General features: G+C 47.2%; 1 protein-coding gene across 3 annotated transcripts in view; it reads right to left on the reverse strand.

Annotated features, from left to right (window-relative positions):
* The window catches only part of DGKI (diacylglycerol kinase iota), a 410,881-nt gene extending 396,509 nt beyond the window's left edge, over positions 1-14,372 (reverse strand). For 2 of the 3 annotated variants that reach the window (XM_070423977.1, XM_070423979.1), the window contains exon 1: positions 13,993-14,070. Coding sequence is in view for 1 of the 3 variants with exons in the window: in XM_070423975.1 (XP_070280076.1) it covers positions 13,993-14,372 (380 nt within the window). In the remaining 2 variants the exon portion in view is untranslated. Of the gene's footprint in view, positions 1-13,992 lie in introns of all 3 variants that reach the window. The other variant, XM_070423975.1, reaches the window with a different exon arrangement.
* Between the last annotated feature and the right edge of the window lie 3,042 nt (positions 14,373-17,414).

Raw genomic sequence — 17,414 nt, forward strand, 5'->3', positions numbered from 1 at the left:
TGTTGTTGTTGTTCCAAGCAAAAGAAACCAACCCTGGTTAACTTAAACAAAAAGGAAGTTTATTGGTAAGATATTGGATGGTTCACAATAGAAAGGCTGGTGATCCATGCTTGGAAAAGACAGGAACCAGGACAGCAGGAACGGTCTGACCAGGGCACTGCCAATGAGTATGAACAAGCTGGCACTCCCTCTGACAGTCCTTTAAGAGGCCAAGTCCCAAAAAGCCTGAGTGTCCAAGCTCAGGTCACACGCTCCTCTGTAGTTTCATGCCAGGCCAGGAAGCCAGGGGTTTTAGTCCTCCCCTTCCCAGCCCTCTTGACTTGATTTCCTCATGTAGATAATGGGTTCCTGGAACACCAGGACTCCTTCGCCAAGGCCATTTTGAGTAATTGTAAAAAGTGCACAGTGAAATCTGTGAGAAGCACTAATTGCTGGAGAGATGCTAAAAACAACTATACTAATGATTCCAACACCACAGTGGGAAAACCATTCACCATTTGTGGATTCATCCATGTATTACTTCTTCCCAACATTACTTTTAGTTCCTGGAAGAGGTACTTTGCCATCAATGGGAGGGCAATTTACTGGAAGTTAAAGACCAGTTTCCAAGCTTCCCATCTGCTCCCAGGAAGAAGTATTTTCTCTCAAATGGCTTGGGGAGGAGGACTTGGGGAGATGTGCTGCACAACGCACTCTTCGGAAACAACAGAGTGGGCTCCCTTAACAACTCCCCTGAGGCAGTGCTCTGAAGAAGAGATATTTGTGTAGGTACACCGAGCTTCACAGCAGCTTGTGGAAGCTGGAACAGAGATGGCAGAAATGCCTGGAAGCGCAGGGTCACGGGCTTCCCCACACACATCATGTAGCCTTCAAAGTTAATGGCAGTGCAATTAGAAAGAGAGATCGCCCGACAGCTTCATCATTCAACAGCTCCCCTTCAAAACCCATACTTATAGGAACATTACATATGTCTTCCTTCCTCTACCTCATACCTTTTTTCATGATAAAACTGAACTCCATGACTTATGCTAGCCTTGTACAATATTTCCTTTTATCTTCTTTTTTCTCCAACCCTTACCTGAGGACATGTTTATAGAGAAAGAGAGAGAGAAACAGCAAAGTGAGAGAGAAATAACAATCAGTTGCCTCCCGTACGTACCCTGACTGAGGATCGAACCCTCAATCCAGGTCAAAGTGCCCTGAATAGGAATCGAACTGGCAACCTTTCAGTGCACAGGATGATGCTCAACCAACTGAGCCACACCAGCCAGGATATCTTCATAAGAGCCTTCTGTCACCAGCAAAATCTCAACACAATGAAATCTTGGCCACAATCCAAGTCCTTGGCTGCAACCAGATTTTGCTCTATACCAAATTACTTCAAACCCTTGGGATTCTAAATTATCCAGAGTATTCCACTGAGACAGCAGTTAATGTCAAATATGGCCTCAAAGACATACCTGTTCATATTTTCTGAAGATATTCCCAAGTCCTTAAAACTGAGAGTAGCCTGGGCTTGCTGCTCACTCTTAGTTGCAGAAGATGGGAGTGTGGTTATTAGGTGATCAGTTATATTGAATTTTCTCCATACAGTCAACAAATGTGTTGAGGCACTGACTTCTTCCCCTAGAATCACTGAGCCATGTGAGCCTATGCTGTACGGAGACGGGAAATGCAGTTGCTGTAAAAATGAAATGCTCTTCTTGGAATACCTATGTCATTATTTGAACTGAATCTTCTTTACAATGAAATGGTTGCTGCTTAGCAACTAATGCAAAAGAAGAGCCTGCATATTTCTCTCTCTTCCTTTTTCCCCCGTAGAAGGAGTATTAAACACACACCAGCACACTGGTGGTTTCGTATTTTCACCTGGAGATGGGAAGAGTAATGAAGGTGGCCACTAGGGCATCCTCCTTGTCAATGCAATATGGATTTGGTAGGCCAGCCAGTGACTGACTCCAACTTTGTCCATGGTGATTAACAACTGAGATAAGTTTAAGGAAATAAAATTAACAAAAAGGAAATCTTGCTAATTATCTTTCCACAGAGCCGAACGTGGAAGCAGTGTCCTAGAGGAAGAAGAACAGGGCACGTGGCTTTGGGGAGTCACTTGGTGGTCACCCCTGTTCCCAGAACTGTACGATGGCTAGGAAAACAGTACCTGCTCTACCTGTTGCCTCAGATTGTTCTGATGGTAAAATTAGAGCAATTATGTGAAGGCAGTTTATAAATGGTAAAGTCCTGAAAGCACCACACACATTTTTATTACAAGCATCTAAATTCAGTAGGTAATAACAGTTGAAGAAATCTCCATAAATTTGTCTTTTTTAAAAAAATCCCTTCGATTTTGTTATAATTTCACACTGGCTCATGGAAAGCGTCTGTTTTCATCTTTAAATAGCTTCAACATTTATTTTTGAACTAGAAAAGTATTTTGCTACAAAATTCTGAAGGATTTCTTCAAATGTGAAAGAGTGGCTCGTGTTTTTTTTTTAAACATGATCCTTGGAACTTTCTAGGTGTCTATAGCTGCACACAGGAATATTATGAATTCTGAAGGATGTTCTTATGGAAAAGCTTCTATTGCAAGTACTTGCAGCCTGAATAGGCCCTCCAGTTGAAGGTGAATGACTCAACTCTTCTAAGAATATTTTTTAAGCAAGTGGTATTTATTTTGCCTTTTCAACCACACAGAGTACGCATGAATTGGTCCTAACTTCTTAATTGGACCCAAACCATCGTACCAATACCCACCTCTCTTCAGGTTCCACTCTGACTATAACAAATCTTGTACTGGAGGTAGAATTTGAAGGGGGCAGTACCAGGCCAGAATCCCAGCAAACCATGCCCTGGCCCCAGGAAACTGGGTTTATCCCACCATCTCATGCAACGGAAAATTCACATCATTTCACCAAGGAAAGCTCCCATCTTGGCCTCCCTCCAGTCGCCAATAGCACCTGCCATTCGCAGAACTAAGTCTGTACGTGGACAGGAAAAGAATTCTTGTTCTCTAAGCCACTAAACCAGTGGTTCTCAACCTTCTGGCTCTTTAAATACAGTTCCTCATGTTGTGACCCAATCATAAAACTATTTTCGTTGCTACTTCATAACTGTAATGTTGCTACTGTTATGAATCGTAATGTAAATATCTGATATGCAGGATGGTCTTAGGTGACCGCTGTGAAAGGGTCGTTCGACCGCCAAAGGGGTCGCGACCCACAAGTTGAGAACCGCTGCTTATGAAGCCTTTCTCTAAGCCCTGTGTTAGGAATGGCTGAGCCCACCAAGATGAAAAACAAGGGTGTCTCCTCTCAAGGGATTTTGGTCTCACAACCACTAGATGTTGAAAATATCGCCAGTTGCACACAGAAAATGGGAGAGTGGAAAGCTGCATTAGGAACGCAATGGGTGAACAGAGACACAGATCTTAACTCTGCGATTTAACTAGTTCTGTGGCCTCAGGCAAACGACGCAATAAGAGTCCCTACTTAACAGAGGGTTATGTTAGCAGCTTTGGGCACAGAGTACACATTTAATAAAATCGTTACCGTATAATGACTATGTTAACAAGTGGGTAGTTAACACTTGTAGTCTGAATTTGAACCCAGTTAAAGTTTGTTCCTTCTCTTAGCTACACTTTATAAAAACTTTGAAAGTACATTGGTTGCCTTTGCTGCCTCGGAAAATGGTTTATCAGAGGCCACTGAGGAGAACAGTGACATCTGTCCCTTCTTAGCCACTGTGAGAAAAGGTGCAGTGGGGCCGGAAGGTAGGGAAGATCATATTCTGCAGTTTCTGGGGTTCAATGACTTTCTACTTCCTGTCTAAGTTTAGATGCTGAGGACAGGGCTTCCAATGGAGAGAAACAAAATGATGCTACGGTTTTTTAGTCTTTGCCCTGAGAGGGGGCCAACTTAAAAGGAAGAGGCTGTTTTAAGTCAGGCTCTTTTCTCCAAAACCTCTACAGGGAATGCTCCCTGTGTGAGAGAGGGTGCCTCCAAGCCTGTCACATACACAAGGACGATGATGAGAACACAGTCCTTTCAGTTTGAAGAACGCTCCAGAAGTTGGTCTCAAAGTGATACACCGAGCCCTTTCCAACTGCTTCCACATAAGCTTATGTAAAGCTTTCTTTTTTTCATCTTTAAACAAATGGCTTTCAAGTTATTTTGAACAAAAATTTACTTTTCCATAGAATTTTGACATCTTTCTCAAAGACAAAGTAGTGACACCTTTTAAAAGTGTACTTTGGACCTTTCAAAGGAGTCTATTTTCTGGTTATTTCCTAAAAATCTACATGATACATGAAAGCAACCCAACTGATTTTTCTTTGCCTTTTGAAGAAGAAAAACAGACTTCCTTCCTCAATACTTCATAGCCTTGAGCCAGTTTTATTTGCTCAACAAATATTTAATAATCACCTAAAATTTAAAAAAAAAAAAAATTCTGTTGTTTGGCCTCGTTGAGATAACTGATGGAATACCCAGAAGGCTGCGCCTTCTATTTCTGAAATGAGCCAGGACAGGCAGCATCTGGGAGGCTTTTTCCTGATTGCCAGGAAAAATAACCTCTGTCCTGCAGTCCCCGGTGACAACTCTATTTCTAGGGCCTCTGTCTTTATCCACTCCTGACACAGCAAAGCCCTGCGACCCCCTAACACTAACCCTCCAAGTCTGGCCCCCTGCTCCCAGACGACCAGCTGGGGGTGTCCCTGATTCCCCCACATACCAGGCCTGTCTTCACCGACCTTGGCCTTCTGCCTGCTTCAATTTCCAAAGCACTCAAAGCAGCTTTCTCCTCTTCACCTCTTCACATCCTCTAGTAATAGTGACTATTTTTTAATAAGTCGTGAAAAGAAAAGTACACCTTCTGTACCTTAATGAATACCAAAACCTATAAATTAAATTTCCTAAGTGTATATCTTATTTTCATATTGTTTGAATAATTTTATTACTAGCTATCGACATTTGACCAGTGCTCAGTATTTTGAAGAATAAACAAATCTACTCCTTAATTGGACTCAATTGTAGATGACATCACTCTAACAGACACACTCATGGCACTTACTCTGTGACAGGGAGCATTGAAAGTGTCAGCCTTCAAACAATTCTACAGGGTGAGTACTACTATCATTACCATTTTATAGATGGGGAAACTAAGGCACAGAGAGGTTAGGTAGCTTGCCCAAGGTCACACAACAGACAGAAGTGGTGAATTAAACCCAGGCAGGAGGGTTCCAGAGTCATGGCTCTTAACCACTCTGTCTCTCATGTGATTGAAAAGTAATAAGAATGAGATTTTATTGTAATTGCATTATCACTATTTTAAGCTTTGAATGTTTGCCCTCTCTTCCAACAAAAGCCAGACCATTCATAATACAGTTTAGCTCAAAATGGGTTACTTATCATAGCATTATTGATGAATCTGAAAATCTTCAGGTAACTCCATTTAAGCAAAATACATGAAAGTTAGGCAAAAGAAGTAGGTAAGTCCCTGTCAAAGAGCTATTGCCTTTAAAAAACAGTATCTGCTCTATTTCAAAGGCTCACAGAACCTCAGGGCTGGAAGGAAAGAACATTAAAATCACCTGCAAAGCCCTTCTTCCCACCTCTACCCAACCACAGCCCCTCCTTCAGCCAACACACATACACCTAATGATTTCATTTCCTCTCAGATCACCACAGCAGCACCCATGCCCCCTCTCTTTGAACACCGTGTATGTCAGGAACTCATCAGCCATTGTTTTTCTTTTAATCTATTTTTATTGATCTCAGAGAGGAAGGTAGAGGGAGAAGGAGATAGAAACATCAATGATGAGATAGAATCATTGATTGGCTGCCTCCTGCGCGCCCCACACTGGGGATGGAGCCCACAATCATGGCAGGTGCCCCCACCAGGAATCGAACCGTGACTTCCTGGTTCATAGGTAGACACTCAACCACTGAGCCACACCAACCGGGCTCATCAGCCATTCTTCAAGTGCTCTATAAGTTAGGTGAATAAAAAGTGACTGGCACTTTTTCCAAGACTTTCTTATTAAGTTAAAAATAAAACAAAGGCTTAGCATCACGCAGTCAACCAAGGAATTCTTCTTAAAATAACTTTTCCACCGCAGTCAATCAGGTGAGTTGGAAGGAGTATGAGTAAAGTAACACAGAACAGAAGCTGCTGGAGTCACCCCAAACCGGCTGGACAACGGTCAGGACAGATTCCAGGAATGCAGGGCAGCCATCTTTCTGCATCTCTAAGTTCTAGTCATAGGAAGAAAAGTCAACAGAAAATTCCCTGAGGAGAAAATCAATGATGCCTCTTGGAAAGGGATGAGACAGACAGAAAGAGAGCCAGAGAGCTAATTAGTGCTACTCAGAAGACAAATTGAGGCCTTCTCTTTGACAAGCAGAAAATAGCTGGTTAAGTAAGAGCGTCTGCCGCCCCTCTCTGGCCTCCAACAGATGGCCAACGGGCTGGTGCAGGTACTCACACAGGAATCTGTAGACAGGCACACACAGTCCTGAGCTGTTGGACAAAGTGTAAATGACAAAAAGGCAGAAAAGGGGAAAATCACAATTGAGATGGACAAGAAATGAATCACGTAGTAGTTCATTTAAAGGAAGCAATTAAACTCATTCATTCAATAAATATTTATCCAACACCTGCTGAGCAATAAGAACAGGACTCAGGGATTCCAATGATAAGGTGCAATTTCTGTCTTCAAAGGAGCTACCAACCTAGCAGGGAATAATGATACTTAGAAAAGCTAACTCTACACAAGGCACTGAGTCCTTTGCCTAAAGTAACTCATTCAATTCTCCTAACAAACCTCTCTAAGGTAAGTATTACTATTCCCCCATTTTAGAGATGAATATGCTGAGCCTCCAAAGGTTTACATAACATGCCCAAGATCAACTAGATCACTGGTCGGCAAACTCATTAGTCAACAGAGCCAAATATCAACAGTACAACGATTGAAATTTCTTTTGAGAGCCAAATTTTTTAAACTTAAACTATATAGGTAGGTACATTGTTATTAACTTAACTAGAGGCCCGGTGCACAAAAATTTGTGCACTGGGGGGGGGGTCCCCCAGCCCAGCCTGTGCCCTCTCGCAGTCTGGGACCCCTCGGGAGATAACGACCTGCTGGCTTAGGCCTGCTCCCGGGTGGCAGAGGGCAGGCCCAATCCCTAGGTGCAGCCCCTGGTCAGGCTCAGAGCAGGGCCGATTGGGGAGTTGGGGTGCCGCCCCATCATGCACAGAGCAGGGTGGATCGGGAGGTTGCGATGCCACCCTCAGTCACGCTCAGGGTAGGGCTGATTGGGGGGTTGGGGTACCGCCCCCTGTCACACTCAAGGCAGGGTCGATGGGGAGGTTGCGGCGGCGCCATCCCCTGTCACACACAGAGCAGGGCGGATCAGGGGGTTGGGGTGCCACCACTGTCATACTCGGGGCAGGGCTGATGGAGAGGTTATGGCTCTACCCTGTCACACACAAAGCAGGGCCCGTGGGGGGGGGGGGGGTTTGGGGCGCCGCACCCTGTCACACACAGAGCAGGGCCAATCAGGGGGTTGGTGCGCTGCACCTTGTCAAACACAGAGCCGCAGGGCAATCAGGGGATTGGGGAGCTTCCCCCTAACAGTCACAGAGCAGGGTGGATAGGGAGGTTGTGGTCCCACCCCCTGTCACACACAGAGCTGCAGGGCAATCAGGGGTTTTGGGCGCTGCCCCCTGTCACGCAGATCCCGGTGCCGGGAGCCTCGCTGCTCTGCTGATCCCGGTGCTGGGAGGCATATTACCCTTTTACTATATAGAATAGAGGCCTGGTGCATGGGTGGGGGCTGGCTGGTTTGCCCTGAAGGGTTTCCTGGATCAGGGTGGGGGTCCCCACTGGGGTGCCTGGCCAGTCTGGGTGAGGGGCTGAGGGCTGTTTTCCGGAAGCGAGTGACTGAAGCTTCCAACCGCTTCTTGTTTTCCTTTTTTTTTTATTCTGGGCCAGCTTTAGCTCTGAGGCCTCGCTGCTGAAAACATCGATACAATGTTGCTAAAGCCTGGCTGAATGAAAGCTGGTTTCTGGGGTTTTGTTTATCTTCTATATTTGTTACAAAGTTTCAAACTGCTGGCTCAGAGGCCGGCAAGTCAGGCGGGGAAGTTGGAGTCCTCCTTCACTGCAGCAAGCAAGCCTCATGTTCGCTTCCAGCTGCCTGGCTGCCGGCCGCCATCTTGGCTGACAGCTAATTTGCATATACTCACTGATTAGCCAATGAAAAGGGTAGCAGTCGTATGCTAATTACCATGTTTCTCTTTTATTAGTGTAGATTAGGGTACTCCTAAGGTTTAGGAAGAGCCACACTCAAGGGGCCAAAGAGCCGCATGTGGCTTGCGAGCCGCAGTTTGCCGACCACGGAACTAGACGATGCCAGGTCCAAACTCTATTTTAATTCCCAGAACAGGAAACCCCAATTCAGTCCTAACACTGCTGTTGAAAGCACCATCTGAGGACAGGGTAGGATCAACCACCTGTCACAGAAAGTGGACACTTCTGAGCTCAGTCCCAAAGAGGACTTTGCCTGGAGAACAAGCCAGAGATGAATTATGAGAGTACTATGTGCAAACATAATCTGGTGTTTTTATTTCTTTAATCTTTTTCATTGCATTGGTCTGTTATGCCTTGTGAGAGGCATAACATTCCAACCAGTTCAAACAACGCCAAGAGTTCAAACAGCTCCAATCCGTCCAGGCAATTTGAAATTAGTCCATTATTATAGTTACCTCAAGCAAATTAAATTTCAAAGGGGAAAAATAAGCCTAGTAGCTTAGATTCTGTTTTCCTCCTTACCTTCCTTTTTCAGTTAGCCACTGTAAGAAAAGCCCAAACACTGTCTTTGAATTGTGGTAACTATTATCCTGAAACTGCAATTACAGGATCTCAGAAAAAATAATTAGGATCAGTATTACCAATACAAACCCACGTAAGAAAGCAAATGTCATAGCCAGCATGTAGGCAATGGTCCTTCCAGATGCTCCCTGTCTCACAGAGTGAGTGACTAAGCCCACTTCAAGGATACCTCAGGGCTGAACAGGGAATGTGGATCCCAGATGCCAGCCCAGAAGGCCATGGATGGTGCAGCCAGCCTGGGCCCTCACTATGAGTCCTCATTTTCTCAGATTAGAAAGGGAAGTGTTCCAAAAGGCAAGCTCTAGTCTGAATCAGTTTGGCCCAATGCTGCCGTGGCCACGGAAGAACTGAACGCCAGCAAAGCTCCCTTCAACTTCTCCATCCCCTGATTCCACAGGACCCATGGCTGCCAAACTTCCATGTAAAAATCAAGCCTCTAACAGACCAATTAGAGCAGATTAAGTACTCTGGACAGTGGTTCAAGTGCAATCTTGCCTGGTGTGTATCCTGATTAAGGAAGTCTACACTTAGCCAAGCCCTAAGTGATTATTGAGGAAGGAAACATTAAATTAGAACCAAGTTTTTTATCTGATCCTAAAGTCTAAATGTCAGAGGAAAACATAAAATAAATAAAATTGATTTACATAGAAGGAGGATGCATACTTATATTCAGAAGAAAACTTCCCTATACACTAGTGATTTCCCTGCAAGGAAGAACAATGTCTATGCTAGCCTACTTGGCTTTCAACATCCCAACTGTCTTTCTTATAATCACATAAACTTGCTTTGCAGAACAAAATACCAAATGGAGATGCTATGCTCTCATCATCACCCTATAAAAAACAATAGACCTTTTTTAGCCCTAGCTGCCTCACCTAAGAAGTCTAATACTCCTTGCTGCTACTCTTATCTTGTACCAAAAACTCCCCGTAAGAAGGAGGTGGGCGGGGGGGAGGTCTGGTCTCACCACCCCTGGTTTATAAGTAGAGACAGTGACACACAGGCATCGACACCTCATAAGTAATGGTAACTGCCCAAGCCTCCTTCAAACAAAATCATGCTTCATCATTTCCTCTGTGCTGTGCCAGGAGACTCGGACAGGCCAGCTCTTCACCGGATCTAGGGTCACCTACACAACACCTGTGTAAGTTTTACTAAAAGGCAGATAAAACTCTAAGACTCGTATCTTCATCGAGGTGGCAGGTGTCATGTAGGTGGTTTTGTTCTCAGAAGCAAAACCAATCTATTTTCTGATGATCATGAATATATCATCATTTTTATTTCTCAAATAGCAGAGGAGTTCCTTAATATTATATAGCCAAAGGGGCACAGATGAAAGAGTAAAGTATGCAAAATATTATATATAAGCACCTGTAGTATATTACAGAAGAGCATGTAGATTATAACGCACACACACAAGTACACACATGGAGAGAGTTCAAACCAGAAATGGATGTTTAGGGAAGCATGATGTGGTTTTAAAACAAAGTCATTTAGCATCAAATCTGGGTTTAAACTCTGCCTCCTACCCAAGCTCTAAGCCTCAGGCTCGTTTTCTATAAAACAGAAACAACCATAAGCATAGCACAGGACTGTCATGAAGAGTAAATAAGATAGAATATACGCTAACACTTAACACAGTGCCTGGTGCACAGAGGATAACCATCAGTTACCTCTTCTTCCCCTCCCCTGTGTGCCTCTAAAAGATTTTTTAAAATATATTTTTACTGATTTCAGAGAAGAAGGGAGAGGGAGAGAGAGATAGAAGCATCAATGATGAGCGAGAATCACTGATTGGCTGCCTCCTGCACACCCGCTCCTGGGGATCAAGCCCACAACCCCCAGCATGTGCCCTGACCAGGAATCCACCCATGACCTCCTGGTTCATAGGTCGACACTCAACCACTGAGCCACACTGGCTAGGGCTAAACGATTTTTTAAAATATTACTGACATAAATGGGAATTCTTCGAGTGGTTTTTAAAAAATCCTACACGTATGTATCTGTTGCAGCACCATAATTTGCAAAGAAAAAGGAAGTAGTAATTTTAAGAAAAAAGGACAAGCTCACTTGCACTGCCTTCTAAACCTTCAGCTTTACAGTCTACAGAGACTATTTGCTCCAGGGGAGCAGAATCTGAAATAAAGGAAAAATTCTCATGGGAAAAAAATGGTTCCTAAAAAAAAAAAAGCCAAGAAAGAAAAGATAATGAGGGAAAATCGAGGGGTATGTGTAAAGGGGTTTATTTTACTTAACAAAGTAAAAGTCAAGCAAAATGAATAATCTGCCTCCAGAAACGTTTATTTAAAGGCTCTTTGTAAAGGGCTCTGGTTCCTAAAAAGACAGGAGTCACTGCATATGCCCACCCACTCCTCATTTATTTTTAAACCCTAGATTATATGTTTCTTAGCAACAGAAGGAGCAGATGAGACCCCCCCTACCCACATGCACACGCACACCCTCTCCCAAAGCCCCCTTCTTTCCTGTCAAGTGTCATTCTACAAATACCCATGTTCTCCAGAAAATGTGTTTGAGCTACCTGCAGGTCTCCTCTTCCCCACCTTACATGATCCCCCTTACACAAGCAGCCATGCTGCACCCTCGCACTGAACCCTTTTGCTCAAACTTCATTCCGTGAGGTCTCGCTAACGCCCTCCCGTTCTCTCCCACCCGTCGCTGTCCTCAGGCACCCCAGAAGGGAGGTGGCAGTCCTCCCTGAGGAGCCAGGGCCCAACTCCAGCCGTAGCTGCTCTTTCCTTACAGACCATTCATTACCCCACCAGGGAAACAACCCCACGCGGCCACCTCTGAGGTCTACACAGTGGCTGCCATGGTGAGTGGGCAGGCCACTGACCATGACCCTAAAAATAGTAACAATCGTGGAAACGGGACACTGTCCAGGTTACCCAGGACAAACATGTGCCAGATGAAATCACCTGCCTTTTCACAGTCTTTCCCTTGACTTGGGGACTGTCTGGCCTAGTTTGGCTGGGCACAGTTTATGATTTCAAAGATCAATTGCTTAGCCTTTTTTTTTGAGGGGGGGGGTTGGAGGGGATAGGGCAGCAATACTCAGATATTACTGTACTGACACACTGCCGGAGGAGCCCCGTAAACATTCCCACCCACAGAGAATTGGGTTTTGGAAGCCTTGGATGGTGGGAATTGTTAACCAGCCACCTGAGGTGACACTGCTGCCAGCGGGTTGCTGAATAGGAAACCTGACAGCCCTATTGAAAAGGAAATTATGTTCACAAAGTAGGACCTATTTTCTATAGAAGATTCAATCCCTCCGTAGAAAAACACCGCGTCTGGGCCCACGTCCATGTTTGTGTGTGTTTGTGCACACTCACACATGCACCTGTGACCATGTGGCCCAGCAAGCGGTGGCCCCGCACAGGACCAGTTCCCAGGAGAGAATGGCCCCTGCCAAGAGGCAAGCTGAACTGATTTCCCTTGCAAACTCTGGCTTTGTAGCCCTACCCAGTGGGGAGTCTGATGGAAGCCAATGTCACAGGAGCCCAGACCCACGATGTACTTCACGTCACCGCCCACCCCAAAACCTTGGTTCCTAAATAGGCTGGATGTAGCCCCTGCTCCCCTAAGGGCCAGACAGGCCACCATAACTAGGAAGGAGAACTGCCTGTGCCCCAGCAGGTCTCCAGAGAGCTACTCCACTCTCCATGACCCGTCTAATTTTAGAAAGAGAAAGATCCATCTGGTCCTGATCTATGTGAGTAGCTAAGAGAGCAAGTCAGGTGGGAACTACCTCAACGCACAGCGAACGAACAGAATACACTCAAGGGACGTGGGAGCAACCACCGCACCAGGAAGATTGTTTCAGAGTCATCAGAAGCCACCACTTCGACACAGAGCCCATGCCCTAGGGACCGGGGCCTCCAGGCCAGGCAATGCCAACGGGGATCCCAGTGATTCACACACGTAGCCCATCAATACAACACACACCCGCGCAAACCCACACGCCTCTATCATCTGCGTTTGCTTACATAACAGCACATGGTGTGCCAGGCTGAGCACTTTCTCCGGGTTTCTGGAAAGGACGCTACCTCCAAAGGAGTAAGGTCAGGAGGCAGCTTTCACTGACCCCATTTCAAGATACCCTCTGAGCCCTAGCAAGTACAAATCTTTGAAATTCTGTGCTTATCATCTTGGCTTTTGAAATGAATAAACAGGAAGGGCAGTCTCTGAAACCCTCCAAACCTCTCATATCTTTATTCCTGCCTGGTGCCTGGTGCTGGGGGGGGGGGGGGGGGGGGCCGGGGCGGGGCGGGGGGGGGGGGGGGAGGACAGAGAACCTATTGAGTCTTCGTTTCTCCTTTCTGGATCCGACACAATGTGGGGCACTCTTTCATCATAAGGCGGTGGCCGTTTACCCCACAACGTCCTTGTCTCACACACACATCCATCCTCGGGGGCAAGCACTGTCCCACTCTCGGCCGCACCCCTCGCTTGCCAACAGGCTCCCCAAGTCGTCCTTCTGGGCACACCTAGTAGAGAGGGAGAGAGCACGTGTGCGTGTAACCCCGTAACCAGCGGCGTCTCTACCGACACAGTCCACGTCTCCTCTTCCTTCCTGGGCATTTCCCGGGCGGGTCCGACCTCCAGGAGGCTTTCTCTTCAGTGTAGACCTGTCCTGTCCTGTTCTGCCCCTTGGGCGAGCTCAGCTCCCGAGTTAGTGCCAAAGGTTCACCCAGCAAACTGCGGGAGGGAGGGCGAGTGGGTGAAGGTGACGCCGGCTTAGGGACAACTTTGAAGATTTCTCGCCAGAAAACCAGGCGTCTCTGGGCGCGCACCCCCCCTCCCGCACACGCGCGCGCGGTTTTGCTGTTGCTCTGACCTCAGGGACCCAGTCTTCTCTCCCGTCGTCCTGTCACAGGGGGAACGGGCAGTAGCTTCCCTCCAGCCCAACATGATGGGATGACAAGAGACCACCTCTCCAAAAAAAGGGGGGGGGGGAGAGAGAGCGCGCGCGCAGGTGACCCACTCCGCGGCAGCGCCCTGCGAGGGGGAGCGCGGGTGGCGCCGGAGGCACCTGTCCCCGTGCCGGGAGGCACCTGTCCCCGCGCCGGCTCCGCGCCTACCTGTAAGAGACCTGCTTCCGGAAAGTTAAGTTCCGCAGCTTCTCCTCCAGCGCCTCGTCCTTCTCCTTCCCGCCGGCGGCCGCGGGCTCCTCCAGGGCAGCCGCCGCCGCACCCGCGCCCCGCGGGTCCGCGCCGCCCTCGGCGCCCAGGCAGCCGCTTCCGCCGCCGCCGCTGCCGCCCGTCGCCCCCTGCTCCTCTCCCGCCGAGGAGCCGGGGTTCATGGCGCCCGCCCTGGCGGCCGCGGAGGGAGGCGAGGCGGCTCCGCTGCAGAGGCCGGGCCGGCGGAGCGCGCTGGCAGCGGCCGCCGCGGCGAGAGAGCGAGCCGGTCCGCGCTCCGCTGACAGGGGCGGCAAATGGCAGCCCCTTCCCGCAGCATCCATCCGCGGCTGCACCGCACCGGAGCATTGTGGGAAACTCCGTGCCTCCACTCCCCCTCCCTGGCCAATCAGAGGCCACCTCCCTCCGCCTCCCCGCGCCCTCCCGGGCAAACCCGCGCCCTCCAGCCCCCCTGGCCTTTCCTCAATCGGGAGCGCCAGCAGGGGCTGAACTTGAACTCTGTCCTGAGGCTTCGGCCTGCGGGAGAGGGAGACAGAGGGAGAAGGAGGAGCCGCTCGGCTCGGGGCTCGGGGCGCTGGGCGCGAATGCGGGCGGCGGGAGCGGAGAGCGCCCGAGGGAAACTCCTAGGAACGCGCGCTGAGCCTCGGTTCCCACACCGGGAGGCTGGGACCCGCACGGGCGAGCTGCCCCGCCCCCGCCCTCCTCTGGGCCGGCGAGCGGCAGCGCTCACCCGGGTCCCGGCGCCCTGTGGCCGAGGCCCGCGGCAGCAACCTCTCCACCGCCGCTCTCCGGGGCCGGGCAGAAGCCTCCACAGGCGGGACACCTTTGGGGCTCATAGAAAGAGCGCGGTCGGTGGGAACCCGGGAGGGAATTCGTGCGCCGTGTAAATGAAGAGGTGCGGGGAGGTCAAGTTCATGATGCAGGCGAAGCGCCCGCCTCCTCTCTCAGGGTGAGGGCTGGGACCCCAGCATGCCTGAGTCCCCCAGCCCAGCGTCTTCCTTACGAGCACAGGTCCCTCCGTGAAGTAGAAAGACAGAGAATCCGGGTGGCAGAAGCGAGGGAGGGCGCCAGCGCCCGGTGCTGTGCCGCTTGGGAGGGGTTCGCCCAGGGAAGGGCTTCCAACCACTTGGGACCCCTCTTCGGAAACATCCCAAACTTTGCAGCATCTGCAAATCTAACTGCTCACCTCACTATTAGTCTTTTGTTTCTAACATGATGGGAAACTCTACGGGGATTTGAATGATGTGTGTGAGACAGATACTTTTCCAAATTAGAAGTTTCCACCCAAGAAATCTCAGCTGTCAACAAACACGAGAAAGTTCCATACTGAAGGCTAAGTGTAGTAACCAAAATATGTAGGTACCTGTAGGTGTGGTAAGAGACCCAGGCCAGTGAAGAATTTCAGGTCAGCGTTGTACAACCCCAAGCAAGTTGCTTGATTTCGTTCCCTTTATCTTCTTCTGTCTAGAATTCGGAGATTGAACAAAATACCTCAAAACTCTCCCAACTCCCACCTTCTGTAATTAACTTCATATGTACATTATAATAAGCCAGAGGTGCAGTGGGCTCCATCTTCAGAGGGGACTGGGAGTACCAGGTGCTTCGGCAGTGATGTTAAATAAGATCCACACATAGCTGGTGTTTCACTGAGACCAAGGAAACCTCATCTTACCGGAATGACTGGACAGCTTCCCCCTGCTCTCCATGCATTCTACAATCAATTCTCTAGATACTGCTGATATCTTATCCTCTACCTAAAAATCTTCCAATTGGGTCATATTGTCACTAGAGCAAAGTTCAAACAACTCTTTAATTGATCTCCGAGGTCACATTAATGGATGATGTGCCAACCCTGCCCACTTCCCCCTCCTATAGTCTCAATGGTGCCACTCTGAACCGGACTCCTTACAAGTTTCAGGGGGTCCCTGCTCTCTCTGCTCTCATCTTTCATGCCTGGGTCTGCTGTGTCCTCTTCCACCCTCCTCCCACTCCTAATATCACCCAGCTAACGACTACACCTCCATCAGGTTGTAAGGTACACGTCTCCCCTCCCCCATTAGAGGCCTCCATTGATCTCCTTCGGGACAGTGATGGGTGAGCCGAGAACAGGCCCCCCTTGTACCATTACACTAAACTTCATCCACTGCAACTGTGGGTCACTCGTCTGTCTCTCCCCCATGTGCAGGGAGGCTACATGTTGTTTATCACAATGTCCCCCAGTAACTAGCATAATAATTGTGCACATTGTAGGCCATTAGAAAGTGCTTATTGACTTAGAAAAGAAATATAAATGGCTTTGAGCATATAAACATATACTCAAATTCACTTATTTCAAAAGAAATTCAATTTTAAACTATAATAAGATGTCATTTTTTAAAAATAAGTTTGATAATAGATGCTAATGGTGATGGGGTAGGAAAACCAACAGTGTCTCAAATTGTTGGCATTGTTTGGTACAGTCTCTCTGCTGTGAAATTTGGCAATATTTATCAATATTTGAAATTTGCAACCTAGTTAACCTAGCCATTCTGCTTCTAGGAATTTATCCTCTGATATCCTTGTAGATGTACACAAAAAATTTAAGACTGAAAACAACCTAAATGTTTGTTAATATAGAATTAATTAGCTAAATTATTATTAATCCAAACAAAGGAATTCTATGCAGCCTTTAAGAGAATAAGATAAATTGATACATGTTAATATAAAACAATTTCAGAAATGTTAACTGGAAGAGAAAAACTGGATTCGGCATATTTAGTTTGCTACCATTTACAAAAAAAAAAAAAAAAAGAGGGTGGCTGTAAATATAATATTTCAAGAAAAATACTTAAGAAAACAGTGACTCTCAGAGTTAAGTGGCCAGAGCTAGAATCTTGAGTTTTTGCCTGATTAAATCAATACCTACCAACAGGAGACAGAATGTCTCCCAGCTTAACAGGAAAGCAGCTGCACCCATCAGGTGTGTATTTGCATATTTGGAGTGTACCAACAAAAAACCAACTAAACAAAAGAAAATTAGGTAAAAAAAGAAATGACCATTTTGAAGATACACCTGAATTTAAAACAGAGAGGAGACCCTACAACTGAGAACCACAATAATTCCAGTCTAAGTCAAATAAATGTTTGCAGTGAGTGGCCTTCCGAAGAGTTACTTAAAATATCATTTGTCCTTTTAGACATGTTTTTGTTTTTGTTTTTCAATGGTCACTAAGCAACCTTGTAATTATTTATACAACTTCTTGGTTACCTTCACTCTAAAAAGTGGACTCCTTGGAAATGGGTCAGAAGCATTCCAATTGTAGGAGAAGAAATTGACAGTCAGGTTTAAAATGCATCTCAGCCCTGGCCGGTTTGGCTCAGTGAAC

The sequence above is a fragment of the Myotis yumanensis genome, unplaced genomic scaffold (assembly GCF_028538775.1).
Source record: "Myotis yumanensis isolate MYYU_CA2020_CCGP unplaced genomic scaffold, mMyoYum1.0.hap1 SCAF_9, whole genome shotgun sequence".
Classification (NCBI taxonomy): Eukaryota; Metazoa; Chordata; class Mammalia; order Chiroptera; family Vespertilionidae; genus Myotis; species Myotis yumanensis.